This window comes from Musca vetustissima, unplaced genomic scaffold (assembly GCF_032173495.1).
Source record: "Musca vetustissima isolate MV318-11 ecotype Yass unplaced genomic scaffold, APGP_CSIRO_Mvet_v1 utg60256, whole genome shotgun sequence".
NCBI classification, from domain to species: Eukaryota; Metazoa; Arthropoda; class Insecta; order Diptera; family Muscidae; genus Musca; species Musca vetustissima.
This window is the reverse complement of record NW_026887936.1, coordinates 26,318-51,720: the sequence shown is the minus strand read 5'-3', so window position 1 is coordinate 51,720 and position 25,403 is coordinate 26,318. Positions and strand designations below refer to the sequence as shown.

Sequence of the window (25,403 nt, the reverse complement as noted above, 5' to 3'; positions counted from 1 at the left end):
TACAAGGCGTGGATTTTTTAAATAATTTTTTTTTCAAGATCCTATAGAGGGGACGTGGATTTTTAAATAATTTTTTTCAAGATCCTGTAGAGGGGACTTGGGTTTTTAAATAATTTTTTTCAAGATCCTGTAGAGGGGATAATTTTTTTCGAGGACCAATACAAGGCGTGGATTTTTAAATAATTTTTTTTTTCAAGATCCTATAGAGGGGACGTGGATTTTTATATAATTTTTTTCAAGATCCTATAGAGGGGACGTGGATTTTTAAATATTTTTTTCAAGATCCTATAGAGGGGACGTGGATTTTTAAATATTTTTTTCAAGGTCTACCAAAGGCGAGGATTTCTTAAATAATTTTTGTCAAGGTCTACCAAAGGCGAGGATTTCTTAAATAATTTTTTTAATGACCTACTGTGTTTTTCAATAAATCCCATAGACGTGGAGGAACATAAATTTAAATTAGTTTTTAGTTATGAACATATTTTTTTATTTTATAAAATTGTATTCCTTTCCCTCGTTTCTCATGCATTCCCCTTTAAATTCCAGCATGATCCTTAATCCAATCCCTTACATAAGCAACCCTCGAATAAATACCCGGATAATTAGGCCGAGCACAACCATAACCCCATGATACGACACCAATTAAAATACCATCATCTGTGACCAATGGTCCACCCGAATCACCCTGACATGCATCCTTACCACCCTCAGCGTAGCCGGCACACAACATACGTTCCGTCACCCCACCAAATATGCCATATTTTCTCGAACAATCCTTTTGATTAAATATTGGAACCTTCGTTTGACGCAGCAACTGTTCCCAATCGGTCTTATTCTTCGTGTTACCCCATCCCGTCACCAAACACATAGTACCATCCACAAAGTCCTCCTTCAGCTTGGGTAACTCTACAATTTGTTTCGTCTCATCAAATTCAATTTCTCGGGATAATTTGATCAAAGAATAATCGTAGTCGACGTTGCGAATGCTGAACTTCTCGTGTTGTACCATTTCGACAACATCGAAGAGATCACCATCCTTGTCGGTATCGGTGCTGCCCAAACGCACCTTAAGGTCGGAGGCAATGCGTCCACTGAAAATAGGGGATTATTTTAAAATACTTCCTCGCCAATTTTTCTTTTTTACTTACTAGGTACAATGGGCCGCTGTCAGTATCCATTCCTTCGATATAATGGAACCACCACAAATGTGCATTGATCGGGTTTGCAGCGATATCTGATAGGGAGCATCGGTAATGTTTATCACCTGGCCACCAACAATGCGACCATCTGGCACTGGCTTAATGGGAAATTCACCTCCTTTGATGGTAATAAGTTCATCCGAAGGCTCGAGAGATCTGCCCTCCCTCACAATCAAGGCCCAACAGAAAATAATTAAAATTCCGAATCGAAACATTTTTGACTTCAACTCCTTTCGACTTGCAAGACGATGGTAAAATGTGTTCGGAATGCAAGTTGCAATGAGTTTTTATAGCCAATTTCCGAACATGACCTACATCGGAAAATAATGAAATTTGGACCATTTCGAGCCGTGTTCGAATGCAATGAAATTTTATTGCGGTTAATTATTATCTTCAATAATTTATTGCAAATATTGAATCTATGGGGGTGTCTTATTTTATGTTGGCAACGTGGTAGTATGAAAATGAACGGAACACTTTCAAAGGCCAAACAAGGCGTGGATTTTTAAAGAAGAATTTTTTCAAAGGCCAAACAAGGCGTGGATTTTTTAAAGAAGAATTTTTTCAAAGGCCAAACAAGGCGTGGATTTTTTAAAGAGGAATTTTTCCAAAAGCCAAACAAGGCGTGGATTTTTTAAAGAAGATTTTTTTCAAAGGCCAAACAAGGCGTGGATTTTTTAAAGTAGAATTTTTCAAAGGCCAAACAAGGCGTGGATTTTTTAAAGAAGAATTTTTTCAAAGGCCAAACAAGGCGTGGATTTTTTAAAGAAGAATTTTTTCAAAGGCCAAACAAGGCGTGGATTTTTTAAAAAAGAATTTTTTCAAAGGCCATACAAGGCGTGGATTTTTTAAAGAAGATTTTTTTCAAAGGCCAAAAAAGGCGTGGATTTTTTAAAGGAGAATTTTTTCAAAGGCCAAACGCGGCGTGGATTTTTTAAAGAAGATTTTTTTCAAAGGCCAAAAAAGGCGTGGATTTTTTAAAGGAGAATTTTTTCAAAGGCCAAACGCGGCGTGGATTTTTTAAAGGAGAATTTTTTCAAAGGCCAAACAAGGCGTGGATTTTTTAAAAAAGAATTTTTTCAAAGGCCAAACAAGGCGTGGATTTTTTAAAGGAGAATTTTTTCAAAGGCCAAACAAGGCGTGGATTTTTTAAAGGAGAATTTTTTCAAAGGCCAAACAAGGCGTGGATTTTTAAAGGAGAATTTTTTCAAAGGCCAAACAAGGCGTGGATTTTTTAAAGAAGAATTTTGCAAAGGCCAAACAAGGCGTGGATTTTTAAAGAAGAATTTTTCAAAGGCCAAACAAGGCGTGGATTTTTTAAAGAAGAAATTTTCAAAGGCCAAACAAGGCGTGAATTTTTTAAAGAAGAATTTTTCAAAGGCCAAACAAGGCGTGGATTTTTAAAGAAGAAATTTTCAAAGGCCTAACAAGGCGTGGATTTTTAAAGAAGAAATTTTCAAAGGCCTAACAAGGCGTGGATTTTTAAAGAAGAATTTTTCAAAGGCCAAACAAGGCGTGGATTTTTAAAGAAGAATTTTTCAAAGGCCAAACAAGGCGTGGATTTTTTAAAGAAGAATTTTTCAAAGGCCAAACAAGGCGTGGATTTTTTAAAGAAGAATTTTTCAAAGGCCAAACAAGGCGTGGATTTTTAAAGAAGAATTTTTCAAAGGCCAAACAAGGCGTGGATTTTTAAAGAAGAATTTTTCAAAGGCCAAACAAGGCGTGGATTTTTAAAGAAGAATTTTTCAAAGGCCAAACAAGGCGTGGATTTTTGGAGGATTCTTGGAGAATTTTTCAAAGGCCAAACAAGGCGTGGATTTTTGGAGGATTCTTGGAGAATTTTTCAAAGGCCAAACAAGGCGTGGATTTTTAAAGAAGAATTTTTTAAAGGCCAAACAAGGCGTGGATTTTTAAAGAAGAATTTTTAAAGGCCAAACAAGGCGAAGATTTTTGGAGGATTCTTGGAGAATTTTTCAAAGGCCAAACAAAGCGTGGATTTTTGGAGGATTCGTGGAAAATTGTTCAAAGGCCAAAAAGCCGTGAATTTTTGGAGGATTCGTGGAGAATTTTTCAAAGGCCAAAAAGCCGTGAATTTTTGGAGGATTCGTGGAGAATTTTTCAAAATAATAAACAAGCTCTTGAAATGCGTAGATTTTTTTTAAATCTAAATCTAGAATATCTTGTATTTTTATTTTCATATTTACTAATATTATTTATTTTGTTATTAACAATCCAATTAAATCACTTTTGAAGTATTCGACACTTACATGTGTCAGAAGACATTATGCGATCGTTTCATGTTGCCGGAAAAGAAAAATGTTGGGAATGTGTGTCAAGTACCCTGAAGCCTAGTGCAGGTGGCCCATAAAAATTGTGCCAATTAAAGTTTAAAGTCAATATGAAGAAGAGCGACAAGAAATGCTGGTGATAAAGACAAGAAACCCCTTTTGCCAGCTGGCCACAATGGGTGGTCGGTTGTCTTTGGATAATAAGGAGTGATAGTGTCGCACTAGGTATCTAGAGATAAGGGAGCCAAGTCACACTCCTATTAACTATAAAAATTGACTGAAATCCAATGTTGTAACAACAGTTCCGTTCTATTCGTTTCGTAGTAAACTGAGACGCAAAAACGAAAAATGACCAAAATATTTGTATTGGCATTTAGCCTCTGCCTGGTTGGCGTTTTGGTTAGGGAGACCCAAGGAAGAGGTTGTTTGATACCCAAAACAACCAGAAATCAAAGATCTCTTCAACAGGATGAGGATATAATTCCCATACCCCGTTTGGATGGCCGCATAGTTGGTGGACATAAGGTCAATATTACCGATGCTCCTCATCAGGTTTCTCTGCAGACTTCATCACATTTTTGTGGTGGTTCGATTATCTCCAAGCAATGGATTTTAACCGCGGCTCATTGCACAGAGTAAGTTACACAGAGAAGCGCTAAGAAACCAATATGTTATCCATTTTCTATAATTTCAGAGGCCGTACCGCTGAACGTCTTAAGGTACGCATTGGCAGCTCGGAATACTCCAAGGGAGGTGAACTCATACAGGTGGCAGAAATAGTACAACATAAAAAATTCAACTACTCGAATGTGGACTATGATTATTCGCTGCTGAAATTGTCGCGAGAAATTGAATTCGATGATACAAAGCAAGCTGTGAAATTACCCGAAACAAAAGATATGGAAATGGATGGAACCATGTGTTTCGTTACCGGTTGGGGTAACACCCAAAATGCTACCGAATCTCGTGATTGGTTACGTTTAGCTGAAGTTCCGATATTTAATCAGGAACAATGTTCAGATAAATATAGGAAATTTGGTGGTGTTACCGAACGCATGATATGCGCCGGTTACATTGAAGGTGGTAAGGATGCCTGCCAGGGCGATTCAGGTGGTCCATTGGTTACGGAGGATGGTGTCTTGGTTGGTGTTGTCTCCTGGGGTTATGGTTGTGCTCGTCCCGATTTTCCTGGCATCTATTCGAGAGTGTCATATGTTCGTGATTGGATTCGTACAAATAGTGGGGTTTAGATGAATTGTTGGAATTTAAATAATCATTTGAAATAAAATATAATTACAAATAAATTAAATTTTAATTTTATTATTTTTGAAAAATTCTACTTTAAAAAATCCCCGCCTTGTTTGGCCTTTGAAAAAATCTTCTTTAAAAAATCCACGCCTTGTTAGGCCTTTAAAAATGTTTTTTTAAAAAATCCACGCCTTGTTTGGCCTTTGAAAAAATTCTTCTTTAAAAAATCCACGCCTTGTTTGGCCTTTGAAAAAATCTTCTTTAAAAAAAAATCCACGCCTTGTTAGGCCTTTAAAAAATTCTTCTCTAAAAAATCCACGCCTTGTTTGGCCTTTGAAAAAATCTTCTTTAAAAAAAATCCACGCCTTGTTTGGCCTTTGAAAAAATCTTCTTTAAAAAAAATCCACGCCTTGTTAGGCCTTTAAAAAATTCTTCTCTAAAAAATCCACGCCTTGTTTGGCCTTTGAAAAAATTCTTCTCTAAAAAATCCACGCCTTGTTTGGCCTTTGAAAAATTCTACTTTAAAAAATCCACGCCTTGTTTGGCCTTTGAAAACTTCTACTTTAAAAAATCCACGCCTTGTTTGGCCTTTGAAAACTTCTACTTTAAAAAATCCACGCCTTGTTTGGCCTTTGAAAAAATCTTCTTTAAAAAAAAATCCACGCCTTGTTAGGCCTTTAAAAAATTCTTCTCTAAAAAATCCACGCCTTGTTTGGCCTTTGAAAAAATTCTTCTTTAAAAAATCCACGCCTTGTTAGGCATTTGAAAAATTCTACTTTAAAAAATCCACGCCTTGTTAGGCATTTGAAAAATTCTACTTTAAAAAATCCACGCCTTGTTTGGCCTTTGAAAAAATTCTTCTTTACAAATCCACGCCTTGTTTGGCCTTTGAAAAAATTGTTCTTTAAAAAATCCACGCCTTGTCAGGCCTTTGAAAAAAATCTTCTTTAAAAAATCCACGCCTTGTCAGGCCGTTGAAAAAAATCTTCTTTAAAAAATCCACGCCTTGTCAGGCCGTTGAAAAAAATCTTCTTTAAAAAATCCACGCCTTGTCAGGCCGTTGAAAAATTCTACTTTAAAAAATCCACGCCTTGTCAGGCCTTTGAAAAATTCTACTTTAAAAAATCCACGCCTTGTCAGGCCTTTGAAAAATTCTACTTTAAAAAATCCACGCCTTGTTAGGCCTTTGAAAAATTCTAATTTAAAAAAATCCACGCCTTGATTGGCCTTTGAAAAATGCTACTTTAAAAAATCTACGCCTTGTTAGGCCTTTGAAAAATTCTTCTTTAAAAAATCCACGCCTTGTTGGCCTTTGAAAAATTCTACTTTAAAAAATCCACGCCTTGTTTGGCCTTTGAAAAATTGTACTTTGAAAAATCCACGCCTTGTTTGGCCTTTGAAAAATTGTACTTTAAAAAATCCACGCCTTGTTTGGCCTTTGAAAATTGTACTTTAAAAAATCCACGCCTTGTTTGGCCTTTGAAAAATTCTACTTTAAAAAATCCACGCCTTGATTGGCCTTTGAAAAGTTCTCCTTTAAAAAATCCACGCCTTGTTTGGCCTTTGAAAAATTCTACTTAAAAAATCCACGCCTTGTTTGGGCCTTTGAAAAATTCTACTTTAAAAAATCCACGCCTGTTTGGCCTTTGAAAATTGTACTTTAAAAAATCCACGCCTTGTTTGGCCTTTGAAAAATTCTACTTTAAAAAATCCACGCCTTGATTGGCCTTTGAAAAGTTCTCCTTTAAAAAATCCACGCCTTGTTTGGCCTTTGAAAAATTCTACTTAAAAAATCCACGCCTTGTTTGGGCCTTTGAAAAATTCTACTTTAAAAAATCCACGCCTTGTTTGGCCTTTGAAAAAATCTTCTTTAAAAAAAAATCCACGCCTTGTTAGGCCTTTAAAAAATTCTTCTCTAAAAAATCCACGCCTTGTTTGGCCTTTGAAAAAATTCTTCTTTAAAAAATCCACGCCTTGTTAGGCATTTGAAAAATTCTACTTTAAAAAATCCACGCCTTGTTAGGCATTTGAAAAATTCTACTTTAAAAAATCCACGCCTTGTTTGGCCTTTGAAAAAATTCTTCTTTACAAATCCACGCCTTGTTTGGCCTTTGAAAAAATTCTTCTTTACAAATCCACGCCTTGTTTGGCCTTTGAAAAAATTGTTCTTTAAAAAATCCACGCCTTGTCAGGCCTTTGAAAAAAATCTTCTTTAAAAAATCCACGCCTTGTCAGGCCGTTGAAAAAAATCTTCTTTAAAAAATCCACGCCTTGTCAGGCCGTTGAAAAATTCTACTTTAAAAAATCCACGCCTTGTCAGGCCTTTGAAAAATTCTACTTTAAAAAATCCACGCCTTGTCAGGCCTTTGAAAAATTCTAATTTAAAAAAATCCACGCCTTGATTGGCCTTTGAAAAATGCTACTTTAAAAAATCTACGCCTTGTTAGGCCTTTGAAAAATTCTTCTTTAAAAAATCTACGCCTTGTTAGGCCTTTGAAAAATTCTTCTTTAAAAAATCCACGCCTTGTTGGCCTTTGAAAAATTCTACTTTAAAAAATCCACGCCTTGTTTGGCCTTTGAAAAATTGTACTTTGAAAAATCCACGCCTTGTTTGGCCTTTGAAAAATTGTACTTTAAAAAATCCACGCCTTGTTTGGCCTTTGAAAATTGTACTTTAAAAAATCCACGCCTTGTTTGGCCTTTGAAAAATTCTACTTTAAAAAATCCACGCCTTGATTGGCCTTTGAAAAGTTCTCCTTTAAAAAATCCACGCCTTGTTTGGCCTTTGAAAAATTCTACTTAAAAAATCCACGCCTTGTTTGGGCCTTTGAAAAATTCTACTTTAAAAAATCCACGCCTGTTTGGCCTTTGAAAAGTTCTCCTTTAAAAAATCCACGCCTTGTTTGGCCTTTGAAAAATTCTACTTTAAACTAACTTCTGTAATCATTGTCTTAATAAAAATTCAATTTATTTTCTCTTCAAAATCTTTTTATTTTTCTAACATATTCTGTGCTTTAAACACCACTATTGGTACGAATCCAATCACGAACATAGGAGACCCTGGAATAAATTCCAGGAAAATCGGGACGAGCACAACCATAACCCCATGACACCACACCAACCAGGACACCATCCTCTGTCACCAATGGACCACCTGAATCACCCTGACAGGCATCCTTACCTCCTTCAGTGTATCCTGCACATATCATACGTTCCGTTACACCACCAAATTTCTTGTATTTAGCTGAACATTCCTCTTGATTGAAAATCGGTACTTCAGCTTGACGCAACCAGGTACGAGATTCCATAGAATTTTGTGTATTACCCCAGCCGGTAACCATACAATTGTCACCATCCTTGGCATCATCCTTGGTTTCGGGTAGCTTGACCGGTTGTTTTGTTTCATCGAATTCAATTTCACGTGACAATTTCAATAGGGAATAATCATAGTCCACATTGGAGTAGTTGAATTTTTCATGTTGAACAATTTCCGCCACATCGATTAGTTCACCGCCCTTGGCAGATTCGGAAGTGCCCAGGCGTACCTTCATACGGTTGGCAGTTTTGCCACTGTAATTGAGAGGAATTATTATTTTCGGTTCTATAAAAATGTGTTCCAAAACTTACTAAGTACAGTGGGCCGCAGTTAGGATCCATTGCTTGGAAATAATCGAACCTCCACAAATGTGTGCCGAAGTTTGCAAAGAGATTTGATGCGGAGCATCGGTAATATTGATTTTATGTCCTCCCACAATGCGACCATCCAAACGAGGCGATCCTTCCACATTCATCTCCTCCAAAAATCTACCCTGGGCTGCAAAGGCGTGGATTTTTAAAAGAATATTTTTCACTTCTGTGTCGCGTGGATTTTTAAAAGAATATTTTTCATTGCCAAAACTTCCCAATCACCCGCGTGGTTTAAATGTGAAGAATATTTTTTCAAGGCTTCCCAAGGCGTGGATTTTTAAAAGAATATTTTTTCAAGGCTTCCCAAGGCGTAGATTTTTTAAAAGAATATTTCTTCAAGGCTTCCCAAGGCGTGGATTTTTAAAAGAATATTTTTCTCAAGGCTTCCCAAGGCGTGGATTTTTAAAAGAATATTTTTCTCAAGGCTTCCCAAGGCGTGGATTTTTAAAAGAATATTTTTCTCAAGGCTTCCCAAGGCGTGGATTTTTAAAAGAATATTTTTCTCAAGGCTTCCCAAGGCGTGGATTTTTAAAAGAATATTTTTCTCAAGGCTTCCCAAGGCGTGGATTTTTAAAAGAATATTTTTCTCAAGGCTTCCCAAGGCGTGGATTTTTAAAAGAATATTTTTCTCAAGGCTTCCCAAGGCGTGGATTTTTAAAAGAATATTTTTCTCAAGGCTTCCCAAGGCGTGGATTTTTAAAAGAATATTTTTCTCAAGGCTTCCCAAGGCGTGGATTTTTAAAAGAATATTTTTCTCAAGGCTTCCCAAGGCGTGGATTTTTAAAAGAATATTTTTCTCAAGGCTTCCCAAGGCGTGGATTTTTAAAAGAATATTTTTCTCAAGGCTTCCCAAGGCGTGGATTTTTAAAAGAATATTTTTCTCAAGGCTTCCCAAGGCGTGGATTTTTAAAAGAATATTTTTCTCAAGGCTTCCCAAGGCGTGGATTTTTAAAAGAATATTTTTCTCAAGGCTTCCCAAGGCTTGTTTTAAAAGAATATTTTTCTCAAGGCTTCCCAAGGCGTGGATTTTTAAAAGAATATTTTTCTCAAGGCTTCCCAAGGCGTGGATTTTTAAAAGAATATTTTTCTCAAGGCTTCCCAATGCGTGGATTTTTAAAAGAATATTTTTCTCAAGGCTTCCCAAGGCGTGGATTTTTAAAAGAATATTTTTCTCAAGGCTTCCCAAGGCGTGGATTTTTAAAAGAATATTTTTCTCAAGGCTTCCCAAGGCGTGGATTTTTAAAAGAATATTTTTCTCAAGGAATATTTTTCTCAAGGCTTCCCAAGGCGTGGATTTTTAAAAGAATATTTTTTTCAAGGCCTCCCAAGGCGTGGATTTTTAAAAGAATGTTTTTTCAAGGCTTCCAAAGGCGTGGATTTTTTAAAAATATTTTTCCAAGGCTTCCCAAGGCGTGGATTTTTAAAAGAATATTTTTCTCAAGGCTTCCCAAGGCGTGGATTTTTAAAAGAATATTTTTCTCAAGGCTTCCCAAGGCGTGGATTTTTAAAAGAATATTTTTCTCAAGGCTTCCCAAGGCGTGGATTTTTAAAAGAATATTTTTCTCAAGGCTTCCCAAGGCGTGGATTTTTAAAAGAATATTTTTCTCAAGGCTTCCCAAGGCGTGGATTCTTAAAAGAATATTTTTCTCAAGGCTTCCCAAGGCGTGGATTCTTAAAAGAATATTTTTCTCAAGGCTTCCCAAGGCGTGGATTTTTGGAGGATCAATTCGGAGAAGGAACACCTCGATTGGATGGTCGCATTGTGGGAGGACATAAAATCAATATTACCGATGCACCACATCAGATATCCTTGCAGACTTCGTCGCACATTTGCGGAGGTTCCATCATATCCAAACAATGGATTTTAACTGCGGCCCATTGTACTTAGTAAGTTAAAACAAAAATAATTTTAGAATCGAATATAATTTTTAATTTTTTTTTGTCAGTGGTAAAACTGCTGATCGCCTTAAGGTTCGCCTGGGTACCTCCGAATATGCCAAGGGTGGCGAACTAATCGATGTTGCGGAAATTGTTCAACATGAAAAATTCAATACCGCGAATGTGGACTATGATTATTCATTGTTGAAATTGTCGCATGAAATTGAATTCGATGAAACGAAACAACCCGCCAAACTACCCGAAACTAAGGAAATAGTCAAGGATGGTGATAAGTGTTATGTTACCGGATGGGGTAATACACAAAATATTTTGGAATCTCGTGCCTGGTTACGTCAGACGGAAGTTCCCATATTCAGTCAAGAGGAATGTTCACATAAATATGAGAAATTTGGTGGTGTTACGGAACGTATGATTTGCGCGGGGTACATTCAGGGTGGTAAAGATGCCTGTCAGGGTGATTCAGGTGGTCCATTGGTGACAGAGGATGGTGTCCTGGTTGGTGTGGTGTCGTGGGGTTATGGTTGTGCTCGTCCCGATTATCCTGGTATTTATTCGAGAGTGTCCTATGTTCGTGATTGGATTCGCACTAATAGTGGAGTTTAAATGAAGATTTTGAGAAATAAATATCTGGAAAATATAATTCATTTACCTTTTTTAATCTACGCCTTGGGCAGCCTTAAGAAAAATATTATTTTAAAAATCTACGCCTTGGGAAGCCGTAAGAAAAATATTCGTTTAAAAATCTACGACTTGGTTGGCCTTGAGAAAAATATTCTTTCTTGTTGAGCCTTGGAAAAAATCTTCTTTTAAAAATCAACGACTTCTGTAGCTTTGGGAAAAATCTTCTTTTAAAAATCTACGACTTCTGTAGCTTTGGGAAAAATCTTCTTTTAAAAATCTACGACTTATGTAGATCTACGCCTTGTTGAGCCTTGAGAAAAATATTCTTTTAAAAATCTACGCCTTGTTGAGTCTTGAGAAAAATATTCTTTTAAAAATCTACGCCTTGTTGAGTCTTGAGAAAAATATTCTTTTAAAAATCTACGCCTTGTTGAGAAAAATATTCTTTTAAAAATCTACGCCTTGTTGAGAAAAATATTCTTTTAAAAATCTACGCCTTGTTGAGAAAAATATTCTTTTAAAAATCTACGCCTTGTTGAGAAAAATATTCTTTTAAAAATCTACGCCTTGTTGAGAAAAATATTCTTTTAAAAATCTACGCCTTGTTGAGAAAAATATTCTTTTAAAAATCTACGCCTTGTTGAGAAAAATATTCTTTTAAAAATCTACGCCTTGTTGAGAAAAATATTCTTTTAAAAATCTACGCCTTGTTTGGTCCTTTAAAAAAAATTCTTTTAAAAATCTACGCCTTGTTTGGTCCTTTAAAAAAAAATTCTTTTAAAAATCTACGCCTTGTGGATCCTCGAAAAAAATATTCTTTTAAAAATCTACGCCTTGTTGAGAAAAATATTCTTTTAAAAATCTACGCCTTGTTGAGAAAAATATTCTTTTAAAAATCTACGAGAAAAAATATTCTTTTAAAAATCTACGCCTTGTTGAGCCTTGAGAAAAATATTCTTTTAAAAATCTACGCCTTGTTGAGCCTTGAGAAAAATATTCTTTTAAAAATCTACGCCTTGTTGAGCCTTGAGAAAAATATTCTTTTAAAAATCTACGCCTTGTTGAGCCTTGAGAAAAATATTCTTTTAAAAATCTACGCCTTGTTGAGCCTTGAGAAAAATATTCTTTTAAAAATCTACGCCTTGTTGAGCCTTGGGAAAAATAAAAATCTACGCCTTGTTGAGCCTTTAAAAATCTACGCCTTGGAAGCCTTGTTGTTGAAGCCTTGAGAAAAATATTCTTTAAAAATCTACGCCTTGTTGAGCCTTGGGAAAAGTAAAGTATTGAGCCTTGGGAAAAGTATTCTTTAAAAATCTACGCCTTGGGAAGCCTTGTTGAGCCTTGAGAAAAATATTCTTTTAAAAATCTACGCCTTGTTGAGCCTTGAGAAAAATATTCTTTTAAAAATATACGCCTTGTTGAGCCTTGAGAAAAATATTCTTTTAAAAATCTTCGCCTTGTTGAGCCTTGAGAAAAATATTATCTTAAAAATCTACGCCTTGTTGAGCCTTGAGAAAAATATTCTTCTAAAAATCTACGCCTTGTTGAGCCTTGAGAAAAATATTCTTTTAAAAATCTACGCCTTGGGAAGCATAGTTGAGCCTGGAGAAAAATATTATTTTAAAAAATTACGCCTTGGGAAGCATTGTTGAGCCTTGAGAAAAATATATTTTTTTAATCTAGTTCAAATTTAAAGTAATTTTATTTATCCATTCAATTCTTTTATTTTTCAAAATAACATCTGATTTAAACCCCGCTATTGGTGCGAATCCAATCACGAACATAAGACACCCTCGAATAAATACCAGGATATTGTGGTCGGGCACAACCATAACCCCATGACACCACACCAACTAAGACACCATCCTCCGTTACCAGTGGACCACCTGAATCACCCTGACAGGCATCCTTACCACCTTCAGTATATCCAGCACAAATCATGCGTTCGGTAACGCCACCAAATCTCTGATATTTTTCCGAACATTCATCTTGATTGAAAATGGGAACTTCAGTTTGTCGCAACCAATTACGACGTTCGAATACATTTTTGGTACTACCCCATCCGGTAACCTTACAATTATCACCGTCCTTAACATCCTCTTTGGTTTCTGGTAGCTTGGCGGGTTGTTTCGTTTCATCGAATTCAATTTCTCGTGCCAATTTCAGCAACGAATAATCATAGTCCACATTGGAGGTATTAAATTTTTCATGTTGAACAATTTCTGCAACATCTATGAGTTCTCCGCCTCGTGCATATTCGGAGGTACCCAAGCGTACCTTGAGACGATCAGCAGTTTTACCACTGCAATATAAATTAAATATTTATTTTGTTTTTTTTTTTATATCTTCCAAACTTACTAAGTACAGTGGGCCGCGGTCAAAATCCACTGCTTCGAGATAATGGAACCACCACAAAAGTGCGAAGATGTTTGCAGTGATACTTGATGAGGTGCCTCTTTGATATTAATGCGATGACCACCAACAATGCGACCATCCAAACGTGGTATACCTTCAATATCCTTTTGCTCCAAAACTCTACCCCGGACACCCATTAGGGATAATACCGATAATGTTACCATAAACATGTTCATTGTGGAAATTATTTCTTTAGTTAGTTCTTTTCTTCAAATGTGGTGAATTGGAACTGTTGTTTTAACCCAAATCCGCAATGGAATTTATACAAATGATTCAATTTAATCGAATTCATGTTTCATTGCAGCTTAGGGGCATTATCTAACCTCATACAGATAAAAAATACCCGACTTTCATTGCAGTTCCGCTTGGCACCACCCGCATTTATTTACTTTCAATTTTTGTTGTATGTTTAGCAAATGCGATTGTTGCACCAATAGACCCTAACGGTACTTAACACAATAATTATCGAACCGCTCGATAATTGTGTCAAGTTTAGTGGGAAACTATCAAACACCATGAGAACTATAACCGGTAATTTCTTTCAATTAAAGGTTCTACTGAAAGAAGGCTATCAGATAGATTTTTAAAAGAATATTTTTCCCCAGGCTTCACAAGGCATGGATTTTTAAAAGAACATTTTTCTCAAGGCTCAACAAGGTGTAGATTTTTAAAAGAATATTTTTCTCATGGCTTCCCAAGGCGTAGATTTTTAAAAGAATATTTTTCTCATGGCTTCCCAAGGCGTAGATTTTTAAAAGAATATTTTTCTCATGGCTTCCCAAGGCGTAGATTTTTAAAAGAATATTTTTCTCATGGCTTCCCAAGGCGTAGATTTTTAAAAGAATATTTTCCTCAAGGCTTCCCAAGGCGTAGATTTTTAAAAGAATATTTTTCTCAAGGCTTCCCAAGGCGTAGATTTTTAAAAGAATATTTTTCTCATGGCTTCCCAAGGCGTAGATTTTTAAAAGAATATTTTTCTCATGGCTTCCCAAGGCTATCAAGGTGTAGATTTTTAAAAAAATATTTTTCTCGTGGCTTCCCAAGGCTATCAAGGCGTAGATTTTTAAAAGAATATTTATCTCGTGGCTTCCCAAGGCTATCAAGGCGTAGATTTTTAAAAGAATATTTTTTTTTATCAAGGCGTAGATTTTTAAAAGAATGGCTTCCCAAGGCTATCAAGGCGTAGATTTTTAAAAGAATATTTTTCTCGTGGCTTCCCAAGGCTATCAAGGCGTAGATTTTTAAAAGAATATTTTTCTCGTGGCTTCCCAAGGCTATCAAGGCGTAGATTTTTAAAAGAATATTTTTCTCGTGGCTTCCCAAGGCTATCAAGGCGTAGATTTTTAAAAGAATATTTTTCTCGTGGCTTCCCAAGGCTATCAAGGCGTAGATTTTTAAAAGAATATTTTTCTCGTGGCTTCCCAAGGCTATCAAGGCGTAGATTTTTAAAAGAATATTTTTCTTGGCTTCCCAAGGCTATCAAGGCGTAGATTTTTATTTTTCTCGTGGCTTCCCAAAAGAATTTTTATTTTTCTCGTGGCTTCCCAAGGCTATCAAGGCGTAGATTTTTAAAAGAATATTTTTCTCGTGGCTTCCCAAGGCTATCAAGGCGTAGATTTTTAAAAGAATATTTTTCTCGTGGCTTCCCAAGGCTATCAAGGCGTAGATTTTTAAAAGAATATTTTTCTCGTGGCTTCCCAAGGCTATGTTCCCACGTTGATCTTTGAATGATTGAATAAAAAACATTCGTTCGTTGTTTCTTTAATTATTTTTTTATTTCGTTAACCAATTATGCTTTGCATACAGTTCCTGATTTTATTCTTCATATAAATAAAAGGAAAATAAATTGTAAGTAATGTTTAAAATAAAGTGTACCGTAAAAAACTCCATAGTTTACTCTACAACATAAATAAAGTGGCGGCCCACAGGTATGGAAGCACCACTTCCGTCTTCAATCAAAGTAATACTTTGTTTCTCAACATCGACCACCAGAGAGCCTTCAGTCAATAGAGATTTGCCAGTTTTGTAATCTTGGAATTCGGGCATTTTACGATGGCCCATAACAGGGTCATCATAACGCCAGATTTTCAAGGTTGATAAATCAGCTAAAATGGAAATGAAATACAATTAAAATTTAAAAAATGAAAAGAAAAAATGCTTGACTTACCCTTAAAGCCCAAAATCTTAGCCAGTTTTTCTTTCAATGTCTTTGTCGTTTCACCCTCTGAGACCACGGCATTTACTTGGAACAACCCTGACCTTTCAACGGGATTGGTAAAAACCACCGGTACATGTGGCGCCACGGTAAATGTTATAAACGGATTTCCAGGCCGTACTTCCTCGCGTGTCTTTTCAGGAGCGGCAGGATCATCGGTATATTTAATTTCCAAAGCCTCAATATCTAAGGTATTCTTCAAATAATCTAAATTGTCTAGAAGCACCTGTCGTTCATCGAATTCCAAAGAGACCGCCATGGCAGCCAAACCTTTACCACTTTCAACCTTTTCGCGGATCATCTGGGCGAATGGCATAACACGTTTCATATATTTCTTAAGGATTTCCTTTTGTCCCAAGGTAGTGGATATCAGTTTGTTATCCGGTAAGCAGTTGTTGTTGGCAGTGTAGAGTTCACGCATGGTATTCAATACACACGATTGCCATGGTGGATAGGTTTTGGCAACCCAGGCAACAGCACGATTGGGTTTAGCTGATGTTGGATCAACGGCCTTTTCTTTGCCACCCTTGCCCTTGACTTGCAGCAAGTTTTTCAAATTCAAACGGAATGCATGGGCAGCCTCCATAAGATATTCCGAGCACATAATGTCCGTCTCATTGATTGGACCAACTTCAGGCCAGCTGGCTAAGAGGATGGATTGCTTATTACCCAGCAAACCCCAAACATGTTCAGCAACATGAGGACAGATGGGAGCCATAAGCAATGCTTGACGGCGAATGAATTCGAAGACCAAATCGGCATGCATTCCTTGGGCCCCACACAATTCACGATACTTGTCACGGGTCAATTGCAATTCATAGAACCCGGAACGCAGGGCTTCCTTGAATAACATTTTCTTATAGAATTCATCCGTCTGTTGGGTCTTCAAATTCATTTCACTAATAAACACCTTGTCGTTGAAGGTGTGATGCGAATCTTTACGCATGGCAGGGCGGGCAGCAATCATCTCCTTTACCCATTCAATGAATGTGTAAAGACGCAAAATACCGGCATCAGCGGTAGCTTCAACAAAGTTGGCATCTTCAACACTATCACCAGCATCAGCCAAACACAGACGCATGCCATCAGCAGAAAACTTGTCCACAGCTTCGTGTAGAGTCAAAAAGTTACCATCGGACTTGGACATTTTTGCGGAGTTCAATAGTAAATGACCATTGACACGCACACCCTTGGGCCATTTGGTTTCATCCTTAGGCCACATGGCGGCATGATTGTACAGCATGAAAGTCAAATGGTTTTGTATCAAATCCTTGCCTGATACTCTCAAATCCATGGGGTACCAGTATTCAAATTCACGTCTCAAAATGTCCAGTTTTTCTTTTTGAATGCCACAGTTTTGGGGATAGGGAGTTTCCTTAAAGAAAATGTAATCCCACACAGCGGAGGTCATCTCCTCGGCCTTAATGCCCAAGGGGCTGGGTTTTTCACCACGGAAAGAACCACCTTGCAATAGATGGACCACGGTGTAGAAGGCCATGTAGATGGTGGAGTCGGACAAAGATTCAATCAACCACTGTTCATCCCAAGGCAATTTGGTACCCAAACCATAAGTACGCGAGCAAGCATATTCATGCAACCATCCAAGGCAGTGTTCGAAATTATTTCTAGCCTCTTCGTGGAATGTTTCCATTTGTGACAAAATTTTCTTAGCTTGTCCTTGCCACTCGGGTTCGCCATAATTCAAATACCATTGATTACACAGGGCGACTACACATTGATCACCCGAACGTGAAATAATGGTCTTCTCCGGTTCATAGTAGATATCAGCCTCTTTGGCGTTGACCAATTGCTTTTGCAAATCCTTTTTCACATCCTGTACCTTTTTGCCCTTGAAATCGCCCACCAACATTACGCCATCATAGAAACCTTTAAGGTAACACAATTCCTTGGCCTCTACCAATTTATCCTTGTCATTTTGAGATTGAATCTTGAATTTCTCATAGGCAAATTTTGCACACAAATTACCCAAAGTGGGGACCTCAATGATGGGGATGGGTTCATAGGGTACAACCATTTCATCGGTAAGACCATATTTCTGACGGAATGCCTCCTTCTTTTGTAAATCGAGCAAGGCGGCGTAATCGTCGGGAGAGTCCGAGGGGACAGAGGTAACAACACCGGTACCCTTATCTTCCTTAATGGATAACATGGGTAAAGTGTAGATTACTTTGTGGCTGGTCAAGGGGGAAGAGAGAGGAGTGCCAAGCAAATCTTGACCTGTCAATTCTAGAAGCTCTTCTACTTGACCTTCAACAGCGGTAAAGCCTTGGTAGGACATGTTGCGGGCAGCACGACGTGTGCTTACCCAAACTTCATCATTGCGTGTTGTCTTCCAGGCAATGTATTTGATATCGGGATGCAGCCAGCAATTGGTTTGACCATACATGGTTTCAGGTCTCAAGGTGGCAGCCACCAAGTAAACGGGAGCCTTAATGGAGCTAGAGAATATTTTTCTTTTAGATTGGGGATTCACAAAAATAAAATTCTACTTACCTTAATTTTCCCTTGTTTTCCAATACCTTCATTTTAATCAAAGTATATTCCTGGGGACCCACACCCTCACCCGTCGAACGATCATGATCCATACAGGGTTGTCCATCCTTGGGTGAGTAAATTGTATAACGTTTGCCATACATAACCTTACCACGATTTTTCAAGTGGACAAATTGCCAACGGACAAAGGAATCGAAGAAGGGATTTACATCTGTGGTAATGAAGGTGCGGCGCCAATCCACCTGGAGAAGAGCAAGCAAAGGATATTATTAATATTACTCTAATATAAAGAAGTGAATATCTACTTACATGCACACCAATCCTCTTCAAATCCTTCACAGCCAATGGAGGGAAATAGTTCAGCCAATGTTCGGCATGAGCAAATTCCTTAATCTCCTCATCCTTTAGACCCAAACTTTGCATAATTTGCCATTGATATTTGGCCGAACCGGTTTTGGCAACGGCCTTACTCTTTTTACCCTTCGACTTATCTTTAGGCACTTCAGCTTGCACTTCCACAACGGCCGCTTCCTCCTTGACGGCAGGGAATTGTGGTGGATAACCAAAATCTTCCATTTCACGTTTCAATTTATCGGCACATGCCTTGATCGGCATACCGGTACAATGGAAACCAAATGGCCAGAGCACACGTTTACCCTTCAAGCGATGATAACGTATGGCATACTCAGCTTTGGACAGCGAAAAGGTATGACCCAAATGCAAACGTCCATTCATATAGGGGAAGGGAAAGGTGACCATAAACTTTTCATCCAACGATTTCCTTGGCTCCAAGGTAGCATCTGTTTCATGCAAATGTTCCTTTTCCCATCGTTGTTGCACTTCCTCCTCGATTTTTTGTAAATATTCTACCTTAAAGGTACCTTTACGTTCGACAGCAGCCTAGAGGGGAGAAATCGATTCAAATTATTATTCATAATTTTAGAATTTATTGCATCAGATTCGTAGAAATGGGACCATCATGAGCCGGGTACAAAGCTAAAGCTCACTCCAGCACGTTGCTCTATGACTCAATCCCTCAACGACTTTCCCCGGTGGAATGTGTTGTTACTCACCATTTTTATAACCGAATATTGTTATTAACGATTGTTGTCGTAGTTTATAATATTTTTTTATTAATTACGCTAAATAAAACCAAAAAATCTTAGTAATAAAAGTGCAACGTGTTGTCCGGCCAACAACAGATGGATGTAAAGCAGAATACAGAGTGGGAACGGTTCTGTTGACGGCGGCAGCTTTTTTCTGTTACTAAACGGCTAAGAGGCTAAACACAATAGTAACGGTTTGCATTGGGCGTCTCAGCGTTGTTGAGTACACCAAAGAACCGTTTATTTCTCTGATGCGTAAAAAATCGTGAAGTTTTAATGATCATATTCAAAAATTCACATTTGAAGATTTTGGAGATATGATTATTGAAATAAGTAAATAATAATGTAATTTAATACCTAAATAATAATAAAAATAGGAGTATAAAATAAATAAAAAGAAGATGTAACCAGAAATGTTTGTTGAAATGATAGTGCCCTTATTGTCCAGATTCAAATATATAAAAAAAAAACAATATTCCAGACTCGTAGAATATCATTTTTATTCTTTCAGATGTTACAAAAGCTAACGCTAAACTTCGGGTGCGTACCAAGGCTTTGTCGCCGTTCAGGGTGATGGAGAATAATTTGATCATAAAAGAAAGGAATTAAGAAAATAAAAAGTGTCAAAGAAAATAGAAAGGTTAGGGCTGGTAGCTCAGCCGTGACAAGTTTTTGGCAGAGCTATAAATGATGCTGTGGCCTATAGCGGAAAAATGTTAAAATGTCTATTTCATATCCACTAAACATTTGGTGCCTACTGCATGGGTCTTTGGCTAGATGTCCGATCGTTTCCACCTCCTCTTCATCCATTCTTGTTGTTGTAGCAACAGAATACATGCGGTTCTGCTTCCTCTACCTCCAAATTTAAGAATGTTGCAACTTGAACGGGTTGCGTCCATGGTGATAGTCTCCTTGACCTAGGGGTTCACGCTTATACCTTTCGACCTCTCTCTCTAGATCATGAAGATTTTTATTGACGTGTGTGGGCGGGGGAGTCCTGATCATAAGACTATGACAGGTGTGTTCCCGACGATAGAACCCAAGCAAGTACTGCATCGACAACATGTAATTGTGTTGATGGACGGGTAAGATCTTCGTCTCCTCATGAAGATGGTCCACTGGAGTCATGAGGAGACACCCTGTTCCACTTCTCAGGGCAGCATTCTGGCAGGTCTTGATATTCTTCCACTGCGCATCACTTACATTCGCGAACCACACTGGCACCGCATAGCTTACCACTGACCGGCCTATTGTTTTGTAAGAGGTCAACAAGGTTTCTTTGTCAGCGCCCCAAGTGCTGCCGGTAAGCGACTTGAGGACCTTGTTCCTACTTCTAAACTTATCGCATAAAGAGTGACGAAGGCTGTCGAACTTTACTCCCAGTATCTTGGGGTAGTTGGTGGTCGAAATCAGTTCTCCATCGACCATTATGTTCAGTGGAAGCTTCATTTCAACCGTCCATGTGGTGAACAGTGTGGCTGTTGATTTTGTGGCGGATATTTTCAGATGGAATATATTAACCAGATCGGCTATCGGAGATTTGTCTTTACTATATTTTCGAACAGCTTCGCTTGGTTGACGGCATCATAGGCCTTCGATAGGTCAAGTGTCTATTCTGGTTCTGGTGGTGGTTGCTTCTATTCTACCAATTGAAATCATTGTTGTAGATATACGCATTGAGCTTGTCAGCAAGATAGATCGATTTTGAGGTTATACATTCAGGGTCCTTATTACCAAAGTAGTAGCTATGTAAAGTTTTGACAGAATCATCAATTGCTATATCGATTAACTTCGTTTCATCAATTGCTATATCGATTAACTTCGTTTCGCTTTATGTCGCCATGACTAGGAACCCAACAATGTCGAAAAAAGTATTGTATATCCCGCAGAGCTACTGAACAACTCTAGAGTTTGTAGTCCATAATTTCATTGCATTTGAAAGCCTATTCTAAGCCACAACTCGACCATGAACTCGACCCAATTTCATAGACCATAGAGGCTAAGACTGTGTTTATATTTTGACACTCCTTCCACTTTTAGCAGATATTCATTCATTAAATCCTTTCTATTTTCACGTTTTAGGGTGAATGTTATAGAGCTTTGGTCTAAACTATTTACGATTTCTTCTACTTCAATCTGAATGTGTAGTAATCTTCTCCCCTAGTAATTTCAATTGATTTCTCTACACCCCTCCGATTTTTTGTATACCCAGCCGTTCTATTTCTCATTTTTCAGAGTGAGGGACTGTAGATCTCTGAGTAATTTGCCATTGCATTGGAGCACCGAACCAACCAAATTTGGCAATCTGAGTTCTCATTGGGTAACAAATCTTCCTACCTTTCAATATTTTTCCACTATATACTCGTATTACCTCCTTCTCCTAGGAACCCCAAATATTATTGCGTTACCTAACGATTTTGTATCCAATACCATTAGGTGATTTTTTTATGTTTTGTGTGTTGGCATCTCCGATTGTGACTACATACTTTACGTCACACTTACGTTTGAGTATTCATATGGAATATTTCCGTTATTTTTAGGGTAGCTGTGCACGATACGTCAAGTTGGTTAAAAAAAATTTGGAAATAGAATTTTAGAAAATAAAATATGGTAAGAAATTTGTTATATAATCCCCAAATAAATGTAATTCCGCTTTAATTGTCTATGTTTCTCCAGGTTTACAAAACATCCAAACGTTTGCAAGCGCGTTTCAAAAGTTCTTGCCAACAAAAAGAAGAGCCAAAGAAACGTCTTCTGAATGCGGGAACAAATATTGAACAAAAACCTTGGCAGCCTACGACGCAACGAAAAGGTAAAAATGCCGGCCATCAATCGCTGGGAAAACCATCATATAAACTTGTACCACCCCTATTGGGCCCCAATATCATCGATTCTAAAAAGAAGTCGGCACCAGCCTATTCGATAAGTCGTAAAACCACACGACGTCATTTGCACATTGAAGATGGTCCAGCAAAATATAATGTTGCCGGGATTTACAACAAAGGTGTGCACAGACCACCGGCTTTTTCGTTGAAATTTCGTCCTAATGATTTAAAGAAATGGTCACCACCCGAACCAGGACGTTATAATATACAAACGGCAATATTGGCGACTACAAAAAGTACACCAGCATTTTCATTTGGAAAGAGACCGGTTGCTATAAAATCTTTGCCAACACCAGGTACGTACTGAGATTTTATATTTTTAATTGCATTAAAATATGTATATTGTTTGTTGCGTTTTCAGCTCCTAATGTTTATAACTTACCCACCACCCTGGGCACAGCAAAAGAAAGTCAAATAAAAGCTGCACCAGCCTTCTCGTTAATTGGCCGCGACAAACCCAGACAAATACCTGCTTTTATTTTACCCGGCCCTGGCCAATATGAAGATAATAGTAAACATTTTCGTAAATCACCACCAAAATATAGCATGCACACAAGGCACAAGGTTATTAGTGACGAACATTTGAAACCCGGTCCAGGTGCCTATTGTCCAGAAAGGGTAAGTTAAAATTAAAATTAGAAAAAATCTATGAGAATATGTTGAATTAATATTTAATGGGAGGGAGGAGACCATTAATGTGGACGCAGTGGTTTTAGACCACTATAAGAAAAAAAATTAATTTGCCATATAAAAATGTTCGATTATGTTCCATAAAAAATATATATTTATTTTTTTCCTAATATTTGGCAAGAAGTCCTTAAAATATTCCTTTTTGTGAGACAATGTTACTTTTGAGAATATGCATAGAACCCTATGGAAATTGTTAAAAATCGGTTCAGAGCTCCTATATATATCTTCGTCCAAAACCCAAAGTTGGGCCGATTACACAGATTACTGTATTAGGTTCAGATTGCTATGTATGCGATGTTTTGCTGAAATCGGATCAGATTTAGATATAGCTCCCATATATATTTTCTTCCGATTTTATGTAAATGGTGCACCAAAGACCCAAAGTTAGCCCGATCGGTAGAATTGTCAAGTTTTATTGAAATCTGTTTTGAAATGCAGGCATAGCCCATATATACTTTCGGGTGTCCGATTAGGATATGCTTTAAATCAATTTACATAATTTTATATATAAAAATATAGTATAGGTTTGCAGAATGGTATGTTTATGGATTGATCTAAGTCGGTTCTCATTTAGATAAAGATCACATATCATCCAATTTCATTTTAATGTTCATTAAAAAATGCGACGTCTGTTGGGATGCATTTGTTGAATATACCCAAAGTGGTGCATCCGAGCGAAAATGGGATCCATCGGTCCACTCCTTCTGGTACTACCCACTCAAAATGGTCTCCTTTTTTGAAAATGAATTTATTAATATTAGGCGAACATGTCATCCGATTTAAACCAAACTTTGCACAACCTACTTACTATGCCTGTATAATGATGGAAGATAGGACAAAGGTCGATGTTTTCTATTTTGATGCTTTTAGACGCATTGTCTCATTAATAGGTCTGTAATTTGGCATTCTGTAGTCCTCGTATCGTTTTCAGTAAATTTTCGATAATTTTAAGTTCTTTGCATATTGCATTTTCGTTTTTGATCAACGATTTATCGCCAAATTTTTGCTTCGATTATGCATTTAATATTCCTGGTAAATACAAAACGTCTTCCCAGACATTTTTTTCGATATGCGGTCATTTGTTGAGGGTATGTACTTGGTATTTAAGTTTCTCAGAGCACAAAACCCCTACTAGCAGATTATTTACAATGACATAGTTTCCATAGTTGCCTATTTTATATCTCTTTTCCAAATTACAATTAATCGTATGTCATATTTCTTCCAGTATGTTAAACACAAATCAGTACCGGCTCCCTCATTTTCAATACGTCATACTCCACATTTGGGTGAAAAGAAAATATATTTGATACCGGAGCCAAAAATCGTATCTTCAAAACCGGAGTGGATTCTATGAATTGTGAATAAATTCAAATACGTTAGTTTAGAGTTTATTGAAAATTTGAAGTAAAATTCTTATTTGAATTGGCTTTTCTAAAGAAATTTATTATTTTTTTAATAAAATATTTGCACATTCGGAAAAAATTTAATGATTTGTATTGCAATATTTAAATTTGAAATATATATTGGTTTCTAAAACCATCTTTGAGATTTTTTCAACGGCATAGTTAACACTGGAACTCTTGACCGACTTTACCGTAGTAGTGGCCGTAACATCAGTGGACCCGAAAGTATTACACGAACCACTAGCAGTATTCGATTGTTTGATGTTAGCAATTCCCTTAGCCTGAATTTTCGTTCTATGTAACCATTGCTGGTGGTGTGTACAGTGGTGGTCACCACATGACCACTTTCTCCATTCAGAGAATTTTTTTAAGAATAATTTCCCAAGGCTATCTTTGCCTGGATATTTTAAACAATATTTCAAATATTATTTTTTCCGAATATTTAATAATGATTATAGCAATAAATCCTGAATCCTGAAGAACATTTTTTCCAAAGCTCATCTTAAGAATTTTAGAACATTTTGTAAGGTTCAACTAAACGTTGATTTTTGAAATATATATTTTTTTTGCAAAAATATTTTCAATTTCTAACAAAGTCTTGAAATTTTAATGAGCATTGATTAAAAAAATGCAAAAAGGTTAACATAGTTAGGATTTTTAAAATAATAATTTTTAAGCCTGAACTAACCGAAGATTTTGAAAAAAAATTCTTCCAAAGGCTACTTTACCAGGGATTTTTTCAAGTCAATTTTTTGTAAGGCTCAACTAAGTTTGGATTTTGAGTATTAATTTCCTCACCTTGTCCTTTATAAATGAAAACATCAATTATTTTTATTTATGTTTTTTTATTATTTTTTGAAAATGTTAACTTTTATTACATAATTTGAGTTTTTTTCTCCGTTATATATCATTTATTTTTGTTTTTCTTAAATAGCCACAAATTGTTTTTATTATTACTTTTAGTTAGAAGACACAATTGTGTGTATTATTAGTATATTATACAAAATGTACATTGCTTTTATGTTTATAAAAAAATGTGTTAATATATAAAAATTAGAAAAATTTATCAAATAAAAATCGTTGCATTAAACAAAACAAAAATTAGAAAATAACACAGTTATTTATTAAAATATTAGTATTCGAGACAAAGTTTTTTTTTTTTTGTTTTTGAGATAAAAAGAGTAACAAACAATAAAAATCACGTTTCAAAAATATATATTAAAAATAATTATA

General features: G+C 36.7%; 5 protein-coding genes across 5 annotated transcripts; 2 read left to right on the top strand and 3 right to left on the bottom strand.

The window, feature by feature from the left end:
• Positions 1-535: 535 nt before the first annotated feature.
• On the bottom strand, positions 536-1,414 carry LOC133335790 (trypsin-1-like). The gene is made up of 2 exons (XM_061544091.1): positions 1,149-1,414; positions 536-1,091 (listed from the first exon to the last, which is right to left on the bottom strand). The coding sequence occupies exons 1-2, from the start codon at positions 1,412-1,414 to the stop codon at positions 536-538; spliced, it is 822 nt and encodes a 273-aa protein (XP_061400075.1).
• Positions 1,415-3,835: 2,421 nt separating this feature from the next.
• Positions 3,836-4,737, top strand: LOC133335789 (trypsin-1-like). The gene is made up of 2 exons (XM_061544090.1): positions 3,836-4,122; positions 4,182-4,737. Exons 1-2 carry the CDS (start codon positions 3,836-3,838, stop codon positions 4,735-4,737), a joined length of 843 nt encoding a protein of 280 aa, XP_061400074.1.
• A 3,012-nt stretch (positions 4,738-7,749) lies between these two features.
• LOC133335788 (trypsin-3-like) lies at positions 7,750-13,533 on the bottom strand. Its single transcript, XM_061544089.1, has 4 exons — positions 13,301-13,533; positions 12,700-13,244; positions 8,363-8,549; positions 7,750-8,305 (listed from the first exon to the last, which is right to left on the bottom strand). Exons 1-4 carry the CDS (start codon positions 13,531-13,533, stop codon positions 7,750-7,752), a joined length of 1,521 nt encoding a protein of 506 aa, XP_061400073.1.
• A 1,717-nt stretch (positions 13,534-15,250) lies between these two features.
• Positions 15,251-20,620, bottom strand: LOC133335787 (leucine--tRNA ligase, cytoplasmic-like). The gene is made up of 5 exons (XM_061544088.1): positions 20,570-20,620; positions 18,396-18,986; positions 18,087-18,328; positions 15,525-18,031; positions 15,251-15,462 (listed from the first exon to the last, which is right to left on the bottom strand). Exons 1-5 carry the CDS (start codon positions 20,618-20,620, stop codon positions 15,251-15,253), a joined length of 3,603 nt encoding a protein of 1,200 aa, XP_061400072.1.
• Positions 20,621-21,051: 431 nt separating this feature from the next.
• Positions 21,052-24,121, top strand: LOC133335786 (ciliary microtubule associated protein 1A-like). Its single transcript, XM_061544086.1, has 4 exons — positions 21,052-21,063; positions 21,869-22,373; positions 22,439-22,695; positions 23,993-24,121. Exons 1-4 carry the CDS (start codon positions 21,052-21,054, stop codon positions 24,119-24,121), a joined length of 903 nt encoding a protein of 300 aa, XP_061400070.1.
• Positions 24,122-25,403: the final 1,282 nt, after the last annotated feature.

What these genes read in the sequence shown, in the direction of transcription:
- LOC133335786 (XM_061544086.1), top strand. An exon ending in AAAATCTTTGCCAACACCAG is followed by an intron (nt 22,374 to 22,438) that starts GTACGTACTGAG and finishes TTGCGTTTTCAG; the next exon opens with CTCCTAATGTTTATAACTTA. An exon ending in GTGCCTATTGTCCAGAAAGG is followed by an intron (nt 22,696 to 23,992) that starts GTAAGTTAAAAT and finishes TATTTCTTCCAG; the next exon opens with TATGTTAAACACAAATCAGT.
- LOC133335788 (XM_061544089.1), bottom strand. Translation starts at nt 13,533, where the DNA reads ATGAACATGTTTATGGTAACATTATCGGTATTATCCCTAATGGGTGTC. An exon ending in ACCGCGGCCCACTGTACTTA is followed by an intron (nt 13,245 to 13,300) that starts GTAAGTTTGGAA and finishes TTTATATTGCAG; the next exon opens with TGGTAAAACTGCTGATCGTC. An exon ending in TGATTGGATTCGCACCAATA is followed by an intron (nt 8,550 to 12,699) that starts GCGGGGTTTAAA and finishes ACGCCTTTGCAG; the next exon opens with CCCAGGGTAGATTTTTGGAG.
- LOC133335787 (XM_061544088.1), bottom strand. Translation starts at nt 20,620, where the DNA reads ATGGTCGATGGAGAACTGATTTCGACCACCAACTACCCCAAGATACTG. An exon ending in ACTACCCCAAGATACTGGGA is followed by an intron (nt 18,987 to 20,569) that starts GTAAAGTTCGAC and finishes TCTCCCCTCTAG; the next exon opens with GCTGCTGTCGAACGTAAAGG. An exon ending in GAAAACAAGGGAAAATTAAG is followed by an intron (nt 18,032 to 18,086) that starts GTAAGTAGAATT and finishes AATATTCTCTAG; the next exon opens with CTCCATTAAGGCTCCCGTTT.
- LOC133335789 (XM_061544090.1), top strand. Translation starts at nt 3,836, where the DNA reads ATGACCAAAATATTTGTATTGGCATTTAGCCTCTGCCTGGTTGGCGTT. An exon ending in ACCGCGGCTCATTGCACAGA is followed by an intron (nt 4,123 to 4,181) that starts GTAAGTTACACA and finishes CTATAATTTCAG; the next exon opens with AGGCCGTACCGCTGAACGTC.
- LOC133335790 (XM_061544091.1), bottom strand. Translation starts at nt 1,414, where the DNA reads ATGTTTCGATTCGGAATTTTAATTATTTTCTGTTGGGCCTTGATTGTG. An exon ending in ACAGCGGCCCATTGTACCTA is followed by an intron (nt 1,092 to 1,148) that starts GTAAGTAAAAAA and finishes CCCTATTTTCAG; the next exon opens with TGGACGCATTGCCTCCGACC.